The following is a 21,824-nucleotide window of genomic DNA, read 5'->3' on the forward strand; positions in this document are numbered from 1 at the left end:
ATATATATATATATATATATATATATATATATATATATACATACATACACACAAATTTATAAATTACTAGATCCTCAGAAAACAGTGATCGCGGCTTAAGACCAGTTTATTGAAGGATTCCAGTGTGACTGAGAAAACACTGTGGGCTTCTTTCCCCTACACACAAACCTTTGAGGTGTACCACAGTTCCCCAGGTTATCCCTATGTAATACATCATATGCTACCTTCGATTTTTGTTCTTTTAAAGCCCTCTACTTTTTAATACCAAGACTGGTAAATGAGATCATTTGAGCAGTGACAAAATGATGCACTCCTATGCAGACAACACTTGTTATAAACACACATATTGACTCCAGAGAGTACACAGATTTGACTCCTAGTTGGAACGTTTAAGTGTTTCAAATGGTTAGCATACAATTACTTTAATTTCAGTTTGTGAGAGAAACTTGGGTAAACAGTGGAGTGTGAAGTCTTCTTGAACAAGACAAGCCATAAGTTTCCTTTAAGGCACTGTTTATAGATTACATTGCCAATGCCCCTCCTTAATACATTCAGGAAATATGCTTCCATAATGACCTTTGCAATTGCAGCACATCTTTACGGCTAAGTATACCGTTAAAGTTAAAACAATTTTAACTTCTTCTAAACACTGAAACAACCTACCCAAGAACCCACAGAAAACTGAACATAGGCAAAAACCTGTAAGATCTGTAGGTCTTCTACAGCCAGGGACCACAACCTCTATTGTTCGAAGCCAAGCTATTCACAGCTTTAATGGTCTACGCATTACAGCAAGCTGCTCATTTGTTACTGTGTACGAGATTTGTATTATTTCCCATGAAAATCAAACAAGCGCCAAGAGATCTCACCAGGATTTCTTTGTCTGCACCACGAAGCTCCTTCTGGGTGCACTGTAATTCTTCCTTTGTCTTCTCCAAATCCAAGATGGTTTTCTGTAACTAAAAAGAAAAGTTTCAATCAGACTTTCAAATCCAATGCCTTCAAGAGGCAGGTATTTAACAATTTGAAGGAAAGTTTACTTGCAAACCAGGCGTTCATGCCAGGAGCGTTCAGGCACCTAACTGAGCAGGCATCTTTAGAGAAATTATATTGAAGACAACTGTTATTGCTTGAAACTTATTGCAAGAAGTAAAAGAAGTAGGAGAAGGGCTGTGTGGAAGATGGTGGAAGTGATGATGGTCAATCTGCAAATGGAGTAACTATATGCTGTGCAAAATATGTTTAACCCAGATAAGTGAAAGAAGCTGTACTTTCAGAAGGACATGAGCATGACTGCTTGTGCCTAAAATTCCCAATCAAAATTATAATTTTCTCAATGAAGATAATATTTAAATCCCCTGGTGTGTAGCAACAGAATCTTGGAAATCTAAAGGCAGCACTGGACATAGCACTAAGTGAATGTCTGGTTGGAAGATTCATATGCTTTGTAAATGTACTATATGGCCACCTCGCTCACCGTATTGCTGGTAGAAAACAGCTCCCTTTTAAGCTTCTCTGTCATTTCACTGGATGCCTTACGGACCTCCTTGAGCTTTTCATACTCTCTGTAAAATGTCCAGCAGAAAAATCACATTGGTGAGTAATACTTCTGGAAACATTCAGGTGTTGAGGTTAGTTCATTAATTTAACGCTCATGTAACTTACATTTTGGCCATACAAAATCTTCATGGAAGCAGCAAAGGGCTACTTGCTACAATGTGAATATAATGTAGCAAGTATAATTAGCGCCACAAAAAGTACTGCCTGTGTAACTCACACTTTCACCCGTACCAACAATTCATTATCTGCAGTGCCAACAAATACAATAAAGGTACATTAGTGGTCAAGAAGTTGAGTACTACTAAGTTAGACATGTTTTCTGATTCATCTGGTAAGCAGCTACTACATTTGTTATGCATGGTTGGAACACTGTTGTCTGTGGAGGTTCAGAGAATGTACTCTAATCATCGTATCAGGCAAGTTGCAGCGCATGACACATGACGGAGACAGAACAGATGAACTGCACTAGAATTAGCATAACCAAACCGGTTCCTGACTGTTCACCTAAAGCAGCGAAGGCGTAACCCGAGGAAATTCCCAAACACAACCTAATGCATATGAGGGGTCCACCCACAAGTGTAATGGAAGTGAACCACAGAAGCCGCCAGTGGATGGGTCTACAGAGTCCACCAAGAAGATGTGATCTAAGTAAAAGCCACAGGCAACACATATAAGTAGGTTGACAAGAGTCAAGCAAAATGCGTAACACAAGTAAATCACAGACCTATAAGGGCTATCTAAAAGCGATGCATTTACAAATCTGATTATTCTACGCATGATATTGAAATTAGAAGGAACACCAAAATCTGCTCTACTGTAGTTACCCCATGTGCTTTTGAAGAGTCTTACTCTTGGTTTACGACTCACTGAACGTGCAGGGCTACTGTTGGTATATTTGTAAATAACGCTCATACTTCTTGCCAACTCCTTCACGGCATACAGAGTGGTAAAACAAGGATAATATAGAATATTTTCCAAACCCTTAATTACCCAAATATACATATTATCTTGTAATATTTATTCACATTTTAAAATACTTCATAAACCTTCACTAAAACGATAGTATCTTTGCCAGGGGAACTTCATCCACTGGATGTAGCTTGGCCTTTCTTGTAGCCAAAAAAATAGTAAAAGCATGGTCTGAGCTCAAGGAGCAACAAACCTGAATATTTTCTGCGTTAGGGCCGACATCCTTAGAGTGGCATTCCTCAAACTTTATACCTTCACTCCTCCTGCTTTGCTGAAATCCTTTTTACTGGCTTTAGTACTCTGCACACTTTGACAGTGCTAATCAGTGCTAGTGTTTAAACTCAATGCCTAAAACATGGTAATATTGGCATACACCCAATTCGCTCATTTTATTTGCATATTGACACTGGTGGTTGTTATAGTGCAAAGACCATGGTTTACCAGAGCTTCTCTCTGGTGGACCTTGAAGGGTGCAAAGTCTTTGCATGAAGATTTCGTCTTTCATCTCAGGAGGAGCTCAAACTGATGTCAGACAAGGGGAAACCTGGAAAGGCACACTGCAGCAGAGATCAGCGGAGCTCAGTCAGGTCCAGTTGCAGGTCCAGCAAGCAAGGCGGTCCTTTCATAGCAGCAGGGCGGTCCTCTGGTGGCTAGGCAGTCTTCCTTCAGTATTGTCCACAGGTCCAGGAGTGTACTGATTAGTGGGAAGGGACGGGGGGGAGGGGGGACAAGGGGGAGGTGGTTGTCGAAAGAGGCCTTGAGCGTGTCAATCAGGGGGCCTCATGCTTTCCGGCCTTCTGTGGCACGTAGTCGCATTTGATAAGACCCCGCACCCTGATGGACCAACTGGCTGGTTTGCTGGACAACTGAAGGTCTCCACCCTTACGTGTGCTTTGCTACAGATTCGAGTTTGGGGGATATTTTTCCTGGCGACTTTTACACCCTGTTGACAGGGAGTACTCCAACTACTCTGCGGTGCATGTGCTGCACTCATGGCTGGACATGGCATTCAGTCCCCAGATGGTGGTCACACAATGCTTGTGTGCAGTGTATCTGGGATGCCCCATTATGGACCACAATCCCTTACTGATCACACTTGGTTGGGGCAGGTCTCCATATAAGATTCCTATCTGGCGCCTGCCCACTGCTGCTCATGACAATGCGGTTTTCAGTGCCCAGATTGGTAAAGCTATAGACCATTATTTCCTAGAAAATAAGGAGACTGCCTCAGACACTTTGGTTAAATGGGACGCTTTCAAATTGGTCTTGAGAAGGGTGATTCTGAAGACTGTGTATGGAGTGTGCAAGAGACTGTAGGAAGTTGGCTCTGTATGTGCTATTTCAAAGTAAGGAATAGCATGCACAGAGTCCAAGGGTTCCCCTTAGAGGTAAAATAGTGGTAAAAATAGATAATACTAATGCTCTATTTTGTGGTAGTGTGGTCGAGCAGTAGGCTTATCCAAGGAGTAGTGTTAAGCATTTGTTGTACATACACATAGACAATAAATGAGGTACACACACTCAGAGACAAATCCAGCCAATAGGTTTTTATATAGAAAAATATCTTTTCTTAGTTTATTTTAAGAACCACAGGTTCAAATTCTACATGTAATATCTCATTTGAAAGGTATTGCAGGTAAGTACTTTAGGAACTTTAAATCATAAAAATTGCATGTATACTTTTCAAGTTATTGACAAATAGCTGTTTTAAAAATGGACACTTAGTGCAATTTTCACAGTTCCTAGGGGAGGTAAGTTTTGGTTAGGTTTACCAGGTAAGTAAGACACTTACAGGGTTCAGTTCTTGGTCCAAGGTAGCCCACCGTTGGGGGTTCAGAGCAACCCCAAAGTCACCACACCAGCAGCTCAGGGCCGGTCAGGTGCAGAGTTCAAAGTGGTGCCCAAAACACATAGGCTAGAATGGAGAGAAGGGGGTGCCCCGGTTCCGGTCTGCTTGCAGGTAAGTACCCGCGTCTTCGGAGGGCAGACCAGGGGGGTTTTGTAGGGCACCGGGGGGGACACAAGTCCACACAGAAATTTCACCCTCAGCGGCGCGGGGGCGGCCGGGTGCAGTGTAGAAACAAGCGTCGGGTTCGCAATGTTAGTCTATGAGAGATCTCGGGATCTCTTCAGCGCTGCAGGCAGGCAAGGGGGGGGTTCCTCGGGGAAACCTCCACTTGGGCAAGGGAGAGGGACTCCTGGGGGTCACTTCTCCAGTGAAAGTCCGGTCCTTCAGGTCCTGGGGGCTGCGGGTGCAGGGTCTCTCCCAGGCGTCGGGACTTTAGGGTCAAAGAGTCGCGGTCAGGGGAAGCCTCGGGATTCCCTCTGCAGGCGGCGCTGTGGAGGCTCAGGGGGGACAGGTTTTGGTACTCACAGTATCAGAGTAGTCCTGGGGTCCCTCCTGAGGTGTTGGATCGCCACCAGCCGAGTCGGGGTCGCCGGGTGCAGTGTTGCAAGTCTCACGCTTCTTGCGGGGAGCTTGCAGGGTTCTTTAAAGCTGCTGGAAACAAAGTTGCAGCTTTTCTTGGAGCAGGTCCGCTGTCCTCGGGAGTTTCTTGTCTTTTCGAAGCGGGGGCAGTCCTCAGAGGATGTCGAGGTCGCTGGTCCCTTTGGAAGGCGTCGCTGGAGCAGGATCTTTGGAAGGCAGGAGACAGGCCGGTGAGTTTCTGGAGCCAAGGCAGTTGTCGTCTTCTGGTCTTCCTCTGCGGGGGTTTTCAGCTAGGCAGTCCTTCTTCTTGTAGTTGCAGGAATCTAATTTTCTAGGGTTCAGGGTAGCCCTTAAATACTAAATTTAAGGGCGTGTTTAGGTCTGGGGGGTTAGTAGCCAATGGCTACTAGCCCTGAGGGTGGGTACACCCTCTTTGTGCCTCCTCCCAAGGGGAGGGGGTCACAATCCTAACCCTATTGGGGGAATCCTCCATCTGCAAGATGGAGGATTTCTAAAAGTTAGAGTCACTTCAGCTCAGGACACCTTAGGGGCTGTCCTGACTGGCCAGTGACTCCTCCTTGTTTTTCTCATTATTTTCTCCGGCCTTGCCGCCAAAAGTGGGGCCTGGCCGGAGGGGGCGGGCAACTCCACTAGCTGGAGTGTCCTGCTGGGTTGGCACAAAGGAGGTGAGCCTTTGAGGCTCACCGCCAGGTGTGACAATTCCTGCCTGGGAGAGGTGTTAGCATCTCCACCCAGTGCAGGCTTTGTTACTGGCCTCAGAGTGACAAAGGCACTCTCCCCATGGGGCCAGCAACATGTCTCGGTTTGTGGCAGGCTGCTAAAACTAGTCAGCCTACACAGATAGTCGGTTAAGTTTTAGGGGGCACCTCTAAGGTGCCCTCTGTGGTGTATTTTACAATAGAATGTACACTGGCATCAGTGTGCATTTATTGTGCTGAGAAGTTTGATACCAAACTTCCCAGTTTTCAGTGTAGCCATTATGGTGCTGTGGAGTTCGTGTTTGACAAACTCCCAGACCATATACTCTTATGGCTACCCTGCACTTACAATGTCTAAGGTTTTGTTTAGACACTGTAGGGGTACCATGCTCATGCACTGGTACCCTCACCTATGGTATAGTGCACCCTGCCTTAGGGCTGTAAGGCCTGCTAGAGGGGTGTCTTACCTATACTGCATAGGCAGTGAGAGGCTGGCATGGCACCCTGAGGGGAGTGCCATGTCGACTTACTCGTTTTGTCCTCACTAGCACACACAAGCTGGCAAGCAGTGTGTCTGTGCTGAGTGAGAGGTCTCCAGGGTGGCATAAGACATGCTGCAGCCCTTAGAGACCTTCCTTGGCATCAGGGCCCTTGGTACTAGAAGTACCAGTTACAAGGGACTTATCTGGATGCCAGGGTCTGCCAATTGTGGATACAAAAGTACAGGTTAGGGAAAGAACACTGGTGCTGGGGCCTGGTTAGCAGGCCTCAGCACACTTTCAATTGTAAACATAGCATCAGCAAAGGCAAAAAGTCAGGGGGCAACCATGCCAAGGAGGCATTTCCTTACACAACCCCCCCCCAAACGAAAGAGGATGAGACTAACCTTTCCCAAGAGAGTCTTCATTTTCTAAGTGGAAGAACCTGGAAAGGCCATCTGCATTGGCATGGGCAGTCCCAGGTCTGTGTTCCACTATAAAGTCCATTCCCTGTAGGGAGATGGACCACCTCAACAGTTTAGGATTTTCACCTTTCATTTGCATCAGCCATTTGAGAGGTCTGTGGTCAGTTTGAACTAGGAAGTGAGTCCCAAAGGGGTATGGTCTCAGCTTCTTCAGGGACCAAACCACAGCAAAGGCCTCCCTCTCAATGGCACTCCAACGCTGCTCCCTGGGGAGTAACCTCCTGCTAATGAAAGCAACAGGCTGGTCAAGGCCATCATCATTTGTTTGGGACAAAACTGCCCCTATCCCATGTTCAGAGGCATCAGTCTGCACAATGAACTGCTTAGAATAATCTGGAGCTTTGAGAACTGGTGCTGAGCACATTGCCTGTTTCAGGGTGTCAAAGGCCTGTTGGCATTCCACAGTCCAGTTTACTTTCTTGGGCATTTTCTTGGAGGTGAGTTCAGTGAGGGCTGTCACAATGGATCCATATCCCTTCACAAACCTCCTGTAGTACCCAGTCAAGCCAAGGAATGCCCTGACTTGAGTCTGGGTTTTTGGAGCTACCCAGTCCAGAATAGTCTGGATCTTGGGTTGGAGTGGCTGAACTTGGCCTCCACCTACAAGGTGTCCCAAGTAAACCACAGTTCCCTGCCCTATCTGGCATTTGGATGCCTTGATAGAGAGGCCTGCAGATTGCAGAGCCTTCAAAACCTTCTTCAGGTGGACCAGGTGATCCTGCCAGGTGGAGCTAAAGACAGCAATATCATCAAGATAAGCTGTGCTAAAGGACTCCAAGCCAGCAAGGACTTGATTCACCAACCTTTGGAAGGTGGCAGGGGCATTCTTTAAACCAAAGGGCATAACAGTAAACTGATAATGCCCATCAGGTGTGGAGAATGCTGTTTTCTCTTTTGCTCCAGGTGCCATTTTTATTTGCCAGTACCCTGCTGTCAAGTCAAAGGTACTTAAGAATTTGGCAGCACCTAATTTGTCTATGAGCTCATCAGCTCTTGGAATTGGATGAGCATCTGTCTTGGTGACAGAATTGAGCCCTCTGTAGTCCACACAAAACCTCATCTCTTTCTTTCCATCTTTGGTGTGAGGTTTGGGGACTAAGACCACTGGGCTAGCCCAGGGGCTGTCAGAGCGCTCAATTACTCCCAATTCCAGCATCTTGTGGACTTCCACCTTGATGCTTTCCTTAACATGGTCAGATTGTCTAAAGATTTTGTTCTTGACAGGCATGCTGTCTCCTGTGTCCACATCATGGGTACACAGGTGGGTCTGACCAGGGGTTAAGGAGAAGAGTTCAGGAAACTGTTGTAGGACTCTCCTACAATCAGCTTGCTGTTGGCCAGAGAGGGTGTCTGAGTAGATCACTCCATCTACTGTGCCATCTTTTGGGTCTGATGACAGAAGATCAGGGAGAGGTTCACTCTCTGCCTCCTGATCCTCATCTGTTACCATCAACAGATTGACATCAGCCCTGTCGTGGAAGAGCTTAAGGCGGTTTACATGGATCACCCTCTTGGGGCTCCTGCTTGTGCCCAGGTCCACCAGGTAGGTGACCTGACTCTTCCTTTCTAGTACTGGGTAAGGGCCACTCCATTTGTCCTGGAGTGCCCTGGGAGCCACAGGCTCCAGAACCCAGACTTTCTGCCCTGGTTGGAACTCAACCAGTGCAGCCTTTTGGTCATACCAAAACTTCTGGAGCTGTTGGCTGGCCTCAAGGTTTTTGGTTGCCTTTTCCATGTACTCTGCCATTCTAGAGCGAAGGCCAAGTACATAGTCCACTATGTCCTGTTTAGGCTCATGGAGAGGTCTCTCCCAGCCTTCTTTAACAAGGGCAAGTGGTCCCCTTACAGGATGACCAAACAGAAGTTCAAAGGGTGAGAATCCTACTCCCTTCTGTGGCACCTCTCTGTAAGCGAAAAGCAGACATGGCAAGAGGACATCCCATCTCCTTTTGAGCTTTTCTGGGAGCCCCATGATCATGCCTTTTAATGTCTTGTTGAATCTCTCAACCAAGCCATTAGTTTGTGGATGGTATGGTGTAGTGAATTTATAAGTCACTCCACACTCATTCCACATGTGCTTTAGGTATGCTGACATGAAGTTGGTACCTCCGTCAGACACCACCTCCTTAGGGAAACCCACTCTGGTAAAGATACCAATGAGGGCCTTGGCTACTGCAGGGGCAGTAGTCGACCTAAGGGGAATAGCTTCAGGATACCTGGTAGCATGATCCACTACTACCAGGATATACATATTTCCTGAGGCTGTGGGAGGTTCCAGTGGACCAACTATGTCCACACCCACTCTTTCAAAGGGGACCCCCACCACTGGAAGTGGAATGAGGGGGGCCTTTGGATGCCCACCTGTCTTACCACTGGCTTGACAGGTGGGGCAGGAGAGGCAAAACTCCTTAACCATGTTGGACATATTGGGCCAGTAGAAGTGGTTGACTAACCTCTCCCACGTCTTGGTTTGTCCCAAATGTCCAGCAAGGGGAATGTCATGGGCCAATGTTAGGATGAACTTCCTGAACAGCTGAGGCACTACCACTCTCCTAGTGGCACCAGGTTTGGGGTCTCTGGCCTCAGTGTACAGGAGCCCATCTTCCCAATAGACCCTATGCGTTCCATTTTTCTTGTCTTTGGACTCTTCAGCAGCTTGCTGCCTAAGGCCTTCAAGAGAGGGACAGGTTTCTTGTCCCTTACACAGCTCCTCCCTTGAGGGTCCCCCTGGGCCTAAGAGCTCAACCTGATAAGGTTCAAGCTCCAAAGGCTCAGTTCCCTCAGAGGGCAGAACTTCTTCCTGAGAAGAGAGGTTCCCTTTCTTTTGCTGTGTTGCAGTTGGTTTCCCAACTGACTTTCCTTTCCTCTTGGTAGGCTGGGCCATTCTTCCAGACTCCAGCTCTACTTGTTCACCCTGTGCCTTGCACTGTGCTCTTGTTTTCACACACACCAGTTCAGGGATACCCAGCATTGCTGCATGGGTTTTTAGTTCTACCTCAGCCCATGCTGAGGACTCCAGGTCATTTCCAAGCAGACAGTCCACTGGGATATTTGAGGAGACCACCACCTGTTTCAGGCCATTGACCCCTCCCCATTCTAAAGTAACCATTGCCATGGGATGTACTTTTCTCTGATTGTCAGCGTTGGTGACTGTGTAAGTTTTTCCAGTCAGGTATTGGCCAGGGGAAACCAGTTTCTCTGTCACCATGGTGACACTGGCACCTGTATCCCTCAGGCCCTCTATTCTAGTCCCATTAATTAAGAGTTGCTGTCTGTATTTTTGCATGTTAGGCGGCCAGACAGCTAGTGTGGCTAAATCCACCCCACCCTCAGAAACTAGAGTAGCTTCAGTGTGGACCCTGATTTGCTCTGGGCACACTGTTGATCCCACTTGGAGACTAGCCATACCAGTGTTACCTGGATGGGAGTTTGGAGTGGAACCTTTCTTGGGACAGGCCTTGTCTCCAGTTTGGTGTCCATGCTGTTTACAGCTATGACACCAGGCCTTTTTGGGATCAAAGTTTTTACCCTTGTACCCATTGTTTTGTGAAGAGGCTCTGGGCCCACCCTCCTGTGCAGGTTTTTGGGGGCCTGTAGAAGACTCTTTACTATTTTTAGCTTTGGTTGTCTCATCACCCTTCCCCTGGGGAGTCTTTGTGACCCCTTTCTTTTGGTCACCCCCTGTTGAAGTCTTGGACACCCTTGTCTTGACCCAATGGTCCGCCTTCTTTCCCAATTCTTGGGGAGAAATTGGTCCTAGGTCTACCAGATGCTGATGCAGTTTATCATTGAAACAATTACTTAACAGGTGTTCTTTCACAAATAAATTGTACAGCCCATCATAATTACTTACACCACTGCCTTGAATCCAACCATCTAGTGTTTTCACTGAGTAGTCAACAAAGTCAACCCAGGTCTGGCTCGAGGATTTTTGAGCCCCCCTGAACCTAATCCTGTACTCCTCAGTGGAGAATCCAAAGCCCTCAATCAGGGTACCCTTCATGAGGTCATAAGATTCTGCATCTTTTCCAGAGAGTGTGAGGAGTCTATCCCTACACTTTCCAGTGAACATTTCCCAAAGGAGAGCACCCCAGTGAGATCTGTTCACTTTTCTGGTTACACAAGCCCTCTCAAAAGCTGTGAACCACTTGGTGATGTCATCACCATCTTCAAATTTTGTCACAATCCCTTTGGGGATTTTTAACATGTCAGGAGAATCTCTGACCCTATTTATATTGCTGCCACCATTGATGGGTCCTAGGCCCATCTCTTGTCTTTCCCTTTCTATGGCTAGGAGCTGTCTCTCTAAAGCCAATCTTTTGGCCATCCTGGCTAACAGGAGGTCATCTTCACTGAGAGCATCCTCAGTGATTTCAGAAATGTGGGACCCTCCTGTGAGGGACTCACTATTTCTGACTAACACAGTTGGAGACAGGACTTGAGGGGTCCTGTTCTCCCTATTTAGGACTGGAGGAGGGACATTGGCCTCCAAGTCACTAATTTCTTCCTCTGTGATGTCATCATCAGAGGGGTTGGCTTTTTCAAACTCTGCCAACAGCTCCTGGAGCTGAATTTTGGTAGGTCTGGAGCCAATGGTTATTTTTTTGATATTACAGAGAGACCTTAGCTCCCTCATCTTAAGATGGAGGTAAGGTGTGGTGTCGAGTTCCACCACATTCATCTCTGTATCAGACATTATTTTGCTAAGAGTTGGAAGACTTTTTAAAGAATCTAAAACTGTTTCTAGAATCTAATTTCAAACTTTTAACAAACTTTTAAACTCTAAAAGACAATGCTAAACAGGGACTTAACACACAAGGCCCTAGCAGGACTTTTTAAGAATTTAGAAAACTTTCAAATTGCAAAAATGAATTTCTAATGACAATTTTGGAATTTGTCGTGTGATCAGGTATTGGCTGAGTAGTCCAGCAAATGCAAAGTCTTGTACCCCACCGCTGATCCACCAATGTAGGAAGTTGGCTCTGTATGTGCTATTTCAAAGTAAGGAATAGCATGCACAGAGTCCAAGGGTTCCCCTTAGAGGTAAAATAGTGGTAAAAATAGATAATACTAATGCTCTATTTTGTGGTAGTGTGGTCGAGCAGTAGGCTTATCCAAGGAGTAGTGTTAAGCATTTGTTGTACATACACATAGACAATAAATGAGGTACACACACTCAGAGACAAATCCAGCCAATAGGTTTTTATATAGAAAAATATCTTTTCTTAGTTTATTTTAAGAACCACAGGTTCAAATTCTACATGTAATATCTCATTTGAAAGGTATTGCAGGTAAGTACTTTAGGAACTTTAAATCATAAAAATTGCATGTATACTTTTCAAGTTATTGACAAATAGCTGTTTTAAAAATGGACACTTAGTGCAATTTTCACAGTTCCTAGGGGAGGTAAGTTTTGGTTAGGTTTACCAGGTAAGTAAGACACTTACAGGGTTCAGTTCTTGGTCCAAGGTAGCCCACCGTTGGGGGTTCAGAGCAACCCCAAAGTCACCACACCAGCAGCTCAGGGCCGGTCAGGTGCAGAGTTCAAAGTGGTGCCCAAAACACATAGGCTAGAATGGAGAGAAGGGGGTGCCCCGGTTCCGGTCTGCTTGCAGGTAAGTACCCGCGTCTTCGGAGGGCAGACCAGGGGGGTTTTGTAGGGCACCGGGGGGGACACAAGTCCACACAGAAATTTCACCCTCAGCGGCGCGGGGGCGGCCGGGTGCAGTGTAGAAACAAGCGTCGGGTTCGCAATGTTAGTCTATGAGAGATCTCGGGATCTCTTCAGCGCTGCAGGCAGGCAAGGGGGGGGTTCCTCGGGGAAACCTCCACTTGGGCAAGGGAGAGGGACTCCTGGGGGTCACTTCTCCAGTGAAAGTCCGGTCCTTCAGGTCCTGGGGGCTGCGGGTGCAGGGTCTCTCCCAGGCGTCGGGACTTTAGGTTCAAAGAGTCGCGGTCAGGGGAAGCCTCGGGATTCCCTCTGCAGGCGGCGCTGTGGGGGCTCAGGGGGGACAGGTTTTGGTACTCACAGTATCAGAGTAGTCCTGGGGTCCCTCCTGAGGTGTTGGATCGCCACCAGCCGAGTCGGGGTCGCCGGGTGCAGTGTTGCAAGTCTCACGCTTCTTGCGGGGAGCTTGCAGGGTTCTTTAAAGCTGCTGGAAACAAAGTTGCAGCTTTTCTTGGAGCAGGTCCGCTGTCCTCGGGAGTTTCTTGTCTTTTCGAAGCGGGGGCAGTCCTCAGAGGATGTCGAGGTCGCTGGTCCCTTTGGAAGGCGTCGCTGGAGCAGGATCTTTGGAAGGCAGGAGACAGGCCGGTGAGTTTCTGGAGCCAAGGCAGTTGTCGTCTTCTGGTCTTCCTCTGCGGGGGTTTTCAGCTAGGCAGTCCTTCTTGTAGTTGCAGGAATCTAATTTTCTAGGGTTCAGGGTAGCCCTTAAATACTAAATTTAAGGGCGTGTTTAGGTCTGGGGGGTTAGTAGCCAATGGCTACTAGCCCTGAGGGTGGGTACACCCTCTTTGTGCCTCCTCCCAAGGGGAGGGGGTCACAATCCTAACCCTATTGGGGGAATCCTCCATCTGCAAGATGGAGGATTTCTAAAAGTTAGAGTCACTTCAGCTCAGGACACCTTAGGGGCTGTCCTGACTGGCCAGTGACTCCTCCTTGTTTTTCTCATTATTTTCTCCGGCCTTGCCGCCAAAAGTGGGGCCTGGCCGGAGGGGGCGGGCAACTCCACTAGCTGGAGTGTCCTGCTGGGTTGGCACAAAGGAGGTGAGCCTTTGAGGCTCACCGCCAGGTGTGACAATTCCTGCCTGGGAGAGGTGTTAGCATCTCCACCCAGTGCAGGCTTTGTTACTGGCCTCAGAGTGACAAAGGCACTCTCCCCATGGGGCCAGCAACATGTCTCGGTTTGTGGCAGGCTGCTAAAACTAGTCAGCCTACACAGATAGTCGGTTAAGTTTCAGGGGGCACCTCTAAGGTGCCCTCTGTGGTGTATTTTACAATAGAATGTACACTGGCATCAGTGTGCATTTATTGTGCTGAGAAGTTTGATACCAAACTTCCCAGTTTTCAGTGTAGCCATTATGGTGCTGTGGAGTTCGTGTTTGACAAACTCCCAGACCATATACTCTTATGGCTACCCTGCACTTACAATGTCTAAGGTTTTGTTTAGACACTGTAGGGGTACCATGCTCATGCACTGGTACCCTCACCTATGGTATAGTGCACCCTGCCTTAGGGCTGTAAGGCCTGCTAGAGGGGTGTCTTACCTATACTGCATAGGCAGTGAGAGGCTGGCATGGCACCCTGAGGGGAGTGCCATGTCGACTTATTCGTTTTGTCCTCACTAGCACACACAAGCTGGCAAGCAGTGTGTCTGTGCTGAGTGAGAGGTCTCCAGGGTGGCATAAGACATGCTGCAGCCCTTAGAGACCTTCCTTGGCATCAGGGCCCTTGGTACTAGAAGTACCAATTACAAGGGACTTATCTGGATGCCAGGGTCTGCCAATTGTGGATACAAAAGTACAGGTTAGGGAAAGAACACTGGTGCTGGGGCCTGGTTAGCAGGCCTCAGCACACTTTCAATTGTAAACATAGCATCAGCAAAGGCAAAAAGTCAGGGGGCAACCATGCCAAGGAGGCATTTCCTTACAGAGACTGAATGAGAAAGTGCTTGCGGCAGAAGACCGCATCGGACAGCTAGAGAGGGACTGTGACTGATCACAGTAAGCATGCACGCTTGCTTGCCACAAAGACTACAGAGCATTAGTGGACAGATTGTCTTATTTTGCTTATAAGATTAATTTGAGGCGACATGAACATGATGATAAGGCTGGTCACGTACTCGCATGGTTACTGTGCTCAGAGGCCCCCCCCACCCCCCCCAAACCACCTGATTGCAGTGCTCCGCTTTCGGACGGGCCAATGGTCAACACTCAGACATAGATCAATGAAATGTTTGGGCAGTACTACAGCAGCATGTACGAGGAATCAGTAGAGCTGGAGCACAAGACGATTTCCACTTACAACATATCCGCACCCCTTTGGTTAGCCCCCCTACAACACCAAGATTTGAATAGTTCGATTATCCTGGAGGAAGTTAAAGAAGCAATAAAGCAGATAGCCTGCGGAAAAGTGCCTGGTACTGATGGGTTTCTCATTGAATTCTATGCTCATTATTGCACCCAGTTGGCCCCTCAATTGCTGAAGGTGTACGAGACACCAGTGGGTCTTTACTGACCTCCATGAGGGAAGAAGTAATTGTTGTCCTACCTAAACCAGGTGTGATCCTCTAAATGTGAAGTCCTATTGCCCACTGTCCCTATTAAATCTCGACTTTAGGATCCTCAGCAAAGTCTTAGACAACTGGCACAGACAGTAGTGGGATTCTCCCTGGTGCATTCAGACCAAAATGGTTTTATACCTATACGGAACATGCTTGTTAATTTAGGATGGTTGTTCCATGCTATGGACTGGGTGAGGCACATGGGACGACTAGTTGCGTATGTCCATTGACATAGAAAAGGCATTTGAAACCTGAGGGTGGCCGTACCTCATGACAGTCCGGTCCGGACACAAATAGTTTCAGACAGCCTTTCCCTAGATGGTGTGGCACTGCTGTATTTGGGATCGGTTGCCCGGGTGCACATGGGAGAGGTGATGTCCAATCTGTTCCTGGTGGCTCGGGCACTGGGCAGGAATGCCCTCTATATCCATAGGTCCCCCTGAGATGGAACCCTTGGCATGCCTGCTACAAGACTGTGCGCTGCAGTGGGGCGTCTTGCTGCTGGGACGCCCATAGATCATATCTCTATATGTGGAGAACGCACTAATTTATCTTAAGGCAGACCGCACTGTGTTACCAGGAGCAATGGCGGTGTTGGGCAATTCTGGGAGAATGTCAGGACTCCCTATTAATTTGGAAAATCCAGCCTGTTCCCTTTGACTCATACCTGAGGACCGGAGAGAGGCGATGCCACGCATGGGGCTGACCTGGCAGTTTGACGCCATCAAATATTTAGGGATGCAGGTCTATCACAACATACATGATCTTATGGAGGGGAACCTGGAGAAGGCAGTAGCTTCGATCAGTCGCTCGCTTCCCTTCTGGACTGGGCTGCAGCTGTCACCAAAGGGCAGAACTACCATCGCCAAAACGCTGGTACTACCTTGATTGCTTTATTGCTTCGCAGCCCTCCCACTGATTATAGGGAAGGCATTTTTTAGGGATCTATGGAGCCTTCCTACAGGAATGATATGGGGCACTGGCTAGCAGTGGGTAGCACTCAGTAAGCTCTTTGCCCCATTGGAAGAGGGTGGACTTGTCACACCTGACTACGAACTCTACTACACGGCGGCCCAGCTGCAGTGGCCGACAAGATGGTTGGCAAGTGCACCGTTCTTCGAAAATATGGGAATTTTGAATGAGCTACTGGGTCAACCCCTTTTAAATAGGCTTCTGGATGCTACTCCCTCAGAAAAATCGGATGTCATGCTATTGTGAACGGTCTTGCATGTTTGGAGACGGTAAGACTGCGATGGCTCATGCTCCACGCCATATGCCCCCAGCCTACCAATCTGGGAGACACCTGAATGCATGGGAATAGAGCGCGTGGTGCGTACATGGGTATGGGTGGGAGCTGGGATCAAATCCTGGGCAGATGCGGTCACAGAGATGGGACTCAAGACGTCTGAGACCTTAACGCTAGATCACTGGTTGGCTGGCCCAGTTCCTCCTATATTTGACGCTCAGGGATTTAACAGGGAGGACTTGGGTGTCTGACCAGGTGCGACCTATCGGGCGCCCCTTTCAGCAGTTTTGGAAGGAGGAAACACAAAGACAATCACACGCCTGTACACTGAGCTGTGGCGGCAGCCCACTGGAGAAACCGCAAAGCTAAGAGAATGGTGGAACTTACCGCTTGGAGTGGACATCCTGGCAAAACAGTGGAAGCGGTGCCTCCAATCAGTCAGGAAGGTGACGCACAATGCGTGGTTTCGCCTCATTCAATTTCACGACCTGCACCATCCATATCTCACCCATAAGAGATAGGTAGGATGTTTTGGATGCCAGTGTTGCATGCCCCAGGTGTGGCGCTCTGGTCGTGGATTTTCCTCACATGGTGTGGTAGTGTGTGGTGTTGTGCCCTTTTTGGGTTCTGGTCACACAAGATTCCTCAGAGATAAGGAGCAGCTTGTTCCCACTTGACCCCATCCAGTGCCTGCTCGATGTGGGGCATATCACCAAACGATCAAAGCGGCTGATACGATTCCAAAATTTGGCACCAATTCTGGCTAAACGTTGCATTACCATGGCCTGGAAATCAGCCAGGAAATCCTCACTGCATCCATGAAAGTCAGACATGCGTAAATGGGCGCCAGCCATGCTGGCAGTCCATAGACTGCGCACAAGAGGTGATAGGGAGAACCTGTGGGGTGGATGGGATGCCTACTTAGAGAAGCTCGAAGAACACTCGGACGACCGCCCTCCCTCAGAGCTTTAGCACTGTCCCTACTATCTGGCGGTGCAGACAGGGCTCCTCGCTTGACCTAGGAAACAATCAACTGGTAGGGGTGCTAGCGGAGCAAGGCAGACAAAGAGAAGAACCATCACTTGGCAAAGCTGGTGTCACTGGAATCAGAACAACGCAAAGGGCGGCATGGACTGTAGGATACCGTGTGATTAAACTCAAAGACCTACACATGCCATTTTTGGAGGGGGCGGGGGGGACTTAGTTACATTTGTTGTGGTACTATTTTGTTCACCATGATTGGTCTATGTACTTTACAAGGGGTCCTTTCAATGTTATGCGATGCTCAACAAGTATGGGCAAGGTTTTTAGGACTCTTGGAGGAGCTTTGATGGCCCTCCCGTGTTGATGGACCTATATGGGACGGTGCACAAACTCTTCAGCTGTACGAAAAGGATCTATGGACACTAGCAATCAAACTGTACCTGACCTCCTCCTTCAGATATGGAGTGTTCCAATTGTGTACTAGATGTGGTTCTGTTTCTTGTAAGCATTGTAAAGGCAATAGAGACAGTTACAAAAAAACACTTTCTGGACATGTTCTCTCATTAGCCATATTCATCATGAAGTGTTTTTATTCCTTTATGGGACTTGAGCATTGAGACTAGTAACATAGATGGTGGTCCTTTTCCTTACTAAGTTGAACAAATGATGAAGAAAAGTAAAGAAAAAAATGTAGTGCCCAGATGTTAAGTAAATTTGATAGCGGTCTTTTCTTCACTCTGTGCATCCCAATTATAACTGAAGTTACTTTTAATGAAGGGCCGATTCTTAAATGTAATCACTCTCAATGGACATTCAGTATATTTTATATTACTTGCAAGCTATAGCCAGATGACCTCCCTACCTTGTAGTCTTCGGCCCCTCGCCTCACCTAGCCCTATTCTGACCTAGTACCATGACAAGGCACTGAAGTCATATACAAGCATAAATCACAACCTCTAACCTGGGCACTACTAAAATCCAATTAACCCTGCACAGAGCTCAGTCTTGGCAGTGTGTAAAATACAATGAGAAAAGCAGACGCTACCATGCCTTACCCATCCACTTAGCGATTAACCTAAGGTGATTACTTGCTTTTTGGTAAAACAGCCACAACTTATTTTAAGAACTGAAGCACTGCCAGATTATTAATGCAAAAGTTGTATGATTTATTGAGAAGGATATTTCTGACTTTGTGATGTACTTGTGCTCGTTTTGAGGGACCATATTTATGCAGCGGTGTGCATTGCAATAGTGCTTTTGCTTGCCTGGCTGTGTGCTTTTTATTATCCCTCCCACAGCTAAGTCTGGATGATCTCCCTCCATGCCCCGCCCCTTCCCCCCCACCACCTCCTGCTCCACCTATCCCCTACGCCAACCCCGTTCCATAAGAAGATGGTGATGTCAAGTTTTCTTTTCCCGCAGGCCGCCCAGTCTGGGAGGGCAGGTTAAGTGTGTCATCCATTGGACCATGGGCCAGAAAACAATGTCAAGACAACTACAGGTGACAACTTCAGGCACACAGAAATGCTTACATTTTTAGAACAATAGGCTGTAATACAATACTTTGTGTGCCTAGAAAGACCCACTTTGTGTTCATTAACCCTGAGCTTATTGAAAGGGTAGTGACACAATCACATCAATGTGGGCCCCCATACACCACCTACTGTGGCTACATAGCTTTTCCCCTGGTTAATGACCCAATGCACCTGGGGAAACACTACAACTGCGTGGACCACATACATGAACTTCTATAGGTACACAGCCTAAACCCAAAACAAACACCTACTACTGTAGCTAAATACCGTACCCACTGAGTAGCAACATCACACCTCAGTCTACACCATGCATAAAACACTACAGGTATATACGTTATCCACTGAGTATTGACACACCACAGCTGGGTGGGCTCCATGCAGGAATATAGCCTATCCACTTTCTAGCGACATTACACCAGGATTGGCTTCACAACAGGGTGTCCTCTGGGTGCATGTCCTAATAAATCCAATACTGGCATCAGTATGGTTATATTAAGAAGAGGCATTTGATACCAAACACCATAGTTCTTAGCGAAGGCATTATGTAGCTGGGGAATGATGATGAGGTCCAGTATATAACTTAAGATGGCTTCCCTGTCCACTCTAGTAATTTAACATCTAGTAATTGAACTAGACATCACAGGGGCATTTCTGTTTATGTAGATATGTTCTCACATTAAATATAATGCACCCTGCCATAGGGCTCGAAGACCTGATGTAGGGCTGGCTTAGATATTATATGTATATATATATATGTATATATGTATATATCCAAGAAAGAAGTGACTCAAACAGATGATCTCATTAAAGAACAAAAATATATTTCTCCTACGTTTCAGCTTCCGCCTTCCTCAGGTACTACCATCTGTTTGAGTCACTTCTTTCTTGGATATTACATTTTCTTGTGGCTCTTTGTATCCTTTGGGATCCAGATTTTTGCCCTGGCTGGCTGTTTTCTTGTGATCCTGCATCTTCCAGTGTATATATGTATATATATATATAGCACATCCCGCCATCTAGTGTTGGGCTCGGAGTGTTACAAGTTGTTTTTCTTCGAAGAAGTCTTTGAGTCACGAGATCGAGGGACTCCTCCCATTTCGGCTCCATTGCGTATGGGCGTCGACTCTATCTTAGATTGTTTTCCCCGCATAGGGTGAGGTAGGAGTTGTGTATTATAGTAATAGTGAATAGTGCCCATGCAATGGAGTGAATATGTATGTACATAATGTAGTTTAAAGTGATATATTTACAAATTTACAAATGTTCAAGATCAACTTCGAAACGGCTACAGGCTCCCGGGAAGGCGGGTGGGCGCATGTGAATCTGCAGCCACGAACAGATGTACACTGGGTAAGTGACATTTTCTGTTCGATGGCATGTGTAGCTGCAGATACACATGCTTTGCATAGACTAGTGAGCAGTTATCTCCCCAAAAGCGGTGGTTCAGCCTGTAGGAGTGGAAGTTGTTTGAAACAATGTTCGTAGTACTGCTTGGCCTACTGTGGCTTGTTGTGCCGTTAACACATCCACGCAGTAGTGTTTGGTAAATGTATGAGGCGTAGACCATGTGGCTGCCTTACATATTTCAGTCATTGGAATATTTCTTAGAAAGGCCATGGTAGAACCTTTCTTTCTAGTTGAGTGTGCCTTTGGTGCAATAGGCAGTTCTCTTTTTGCTTTGAGATAACAAGTTTGAATGCACTTAACTATCCATCTAGCAATGCCTTGTTTTGATATTGGATTTCCTGTATGAGGTTTTTGGAAAGCAATAAATAATTGTTTTGTCTTCCGAATTTGTTTTGTTCTGTCAATGTAGTACATTAACGCTCTTTTGATGTCTAATGTATGTAGTGCTCTTTCAGCTACCGAATCTGGCTGTGGGAAGAACACTGGTAGTTCTACTGTTTGATTCAAGTGGAACGGTGATATGACTTTTGGTAAGAATTTAGGATTTGTTCGTAAGACTACTTTATGCTTGTGTATCTGAATAAACGGTTCTTGTATGGTAAATGCTTGTATCTCACTTACACTTCTTAGAGATGTGATAGCAATCAGAAATGCAACTTTCCATGTTAAGTATTGCATTTCACATGAGTGCATAGGTTCGAAAGGTGGACCCATGAGTCGAGTTAAGACAATGTTGAGGTTCCACGAAGGAACTGGTGGTGTTCTTGGTGGTATAATTCTCTTTAGGCCTTCCATAAACGCTTTTATGACTGGTATCCTAAATAATGAAGTTGAGTGCGTAATTTGCAGATAAGCTGAAATTGCGGTAAGATGTATTTTAATGGATGAAAAAGCTAGCTTTGACTTTTGCAAATGTAGTAAGTAGCTTACAATGTGTTTAGCAGATGCGTGTAATGGCTGGATTTGATTATTATGGCAATAATAAACAAATCTTTTCCACTTATTTGCATAGCAATGTCTAGTGGTTGGTTTCCTAGCTTGTTTTATAACCTCCATACATTCCTGTGTGAGGTCTAAGTGCCCGAATTCTAGGATTTCAGGAGCCACATTGCTAGATTCAGCGATGCTGGATTTGGGTGTCTGATCTGTTGTTTCTGTTGAGTTAACAGATCTGGTTTGTTTGGTAGTTTGACATGAGGCACTACTGAGAGGTCTAGTAGTGTTGTGTACCAAGGTTGTCTTGCCCAAGTTGGTGCTATTAGTATGATTTTGAATTTGTTTTGACTCAATTTGTTTACCAGATATGGAAGGAGTGGGAGAGGGGGAAAAGCGTATGCAAATATCCCTGACCAACTCATCCATAACGCATTGCCCTGAGACTGATCCTGTGGGTATCTGGATGCGAAGTTTTGGCATTTTGCGTTTTCTTTTGTTGCAAATAGGTCTATTTGTGGTGTTCCCCATCTTTGGAAGTAAGTGCTTAGTATTTGGGGGTGAATCTCCCATTCGTGGATCTGTTGGTGATCCCGAGAAAGATTGTCTGCTAACTGATTCTGAATCCCTGGAATAAACTGTGCTATTAGGCGAATGTGGTTGTGAATCGCCCAATGCCATATTCTCTGTGCCAGGAGACACAACTGTGTTGAGTGTGTTCCTCCCTGTTTGTTCAGATAATACATAGTTGTCATGTTGTCTGTTTTGAAAAGGATGTGTTTGTGGCTTATTATGGG

General features: G+C 46.7%; 1 protein-coding gene across 1 annotated transcript in view; it reads right to left on the reverse strand.

Annotated features, from left to right (window-relative positions):
- The window catches only part of TRAIP (TRAF interacting protein), a 222,037-nt gene that overhangs the window by 69,617 nt on the left and 130,596 nt on the right, over positions 1 to 21,824 (reverse strand). The window contains exons 8-9 of the mRNA XM_069206848.1: positions 1,478 to 1,565; positions 870 to 959 (exon numbers count right to left, since the gene is read on the reverse strand). Of these exons, the coding sequence (XP_069062949.1) occupies positions 870 to 959; positions 1,478 to 1,565 (178 nt within the window). The remainder of the gene's footprint in view (positions 1 to 869; positions 960 to 1,477; positions 1,566 to 21,824) is intronic.

Source organism: Pleurodeles waltl, chromosome 9, assembly GCF_031143425.1.
Source record: "Pleurodeles waltl isolate 20211129_DDA chromosome 9, aPleWal1.hap1.20221129, whole genome shotgun sequence".
Classification (NCBI taxonomy): Eukaryota; Metazoa; Chordata; class Amphibia; order Caudata; family Salamandridae; genus Pleurodeles; species Pleurodeles waltl.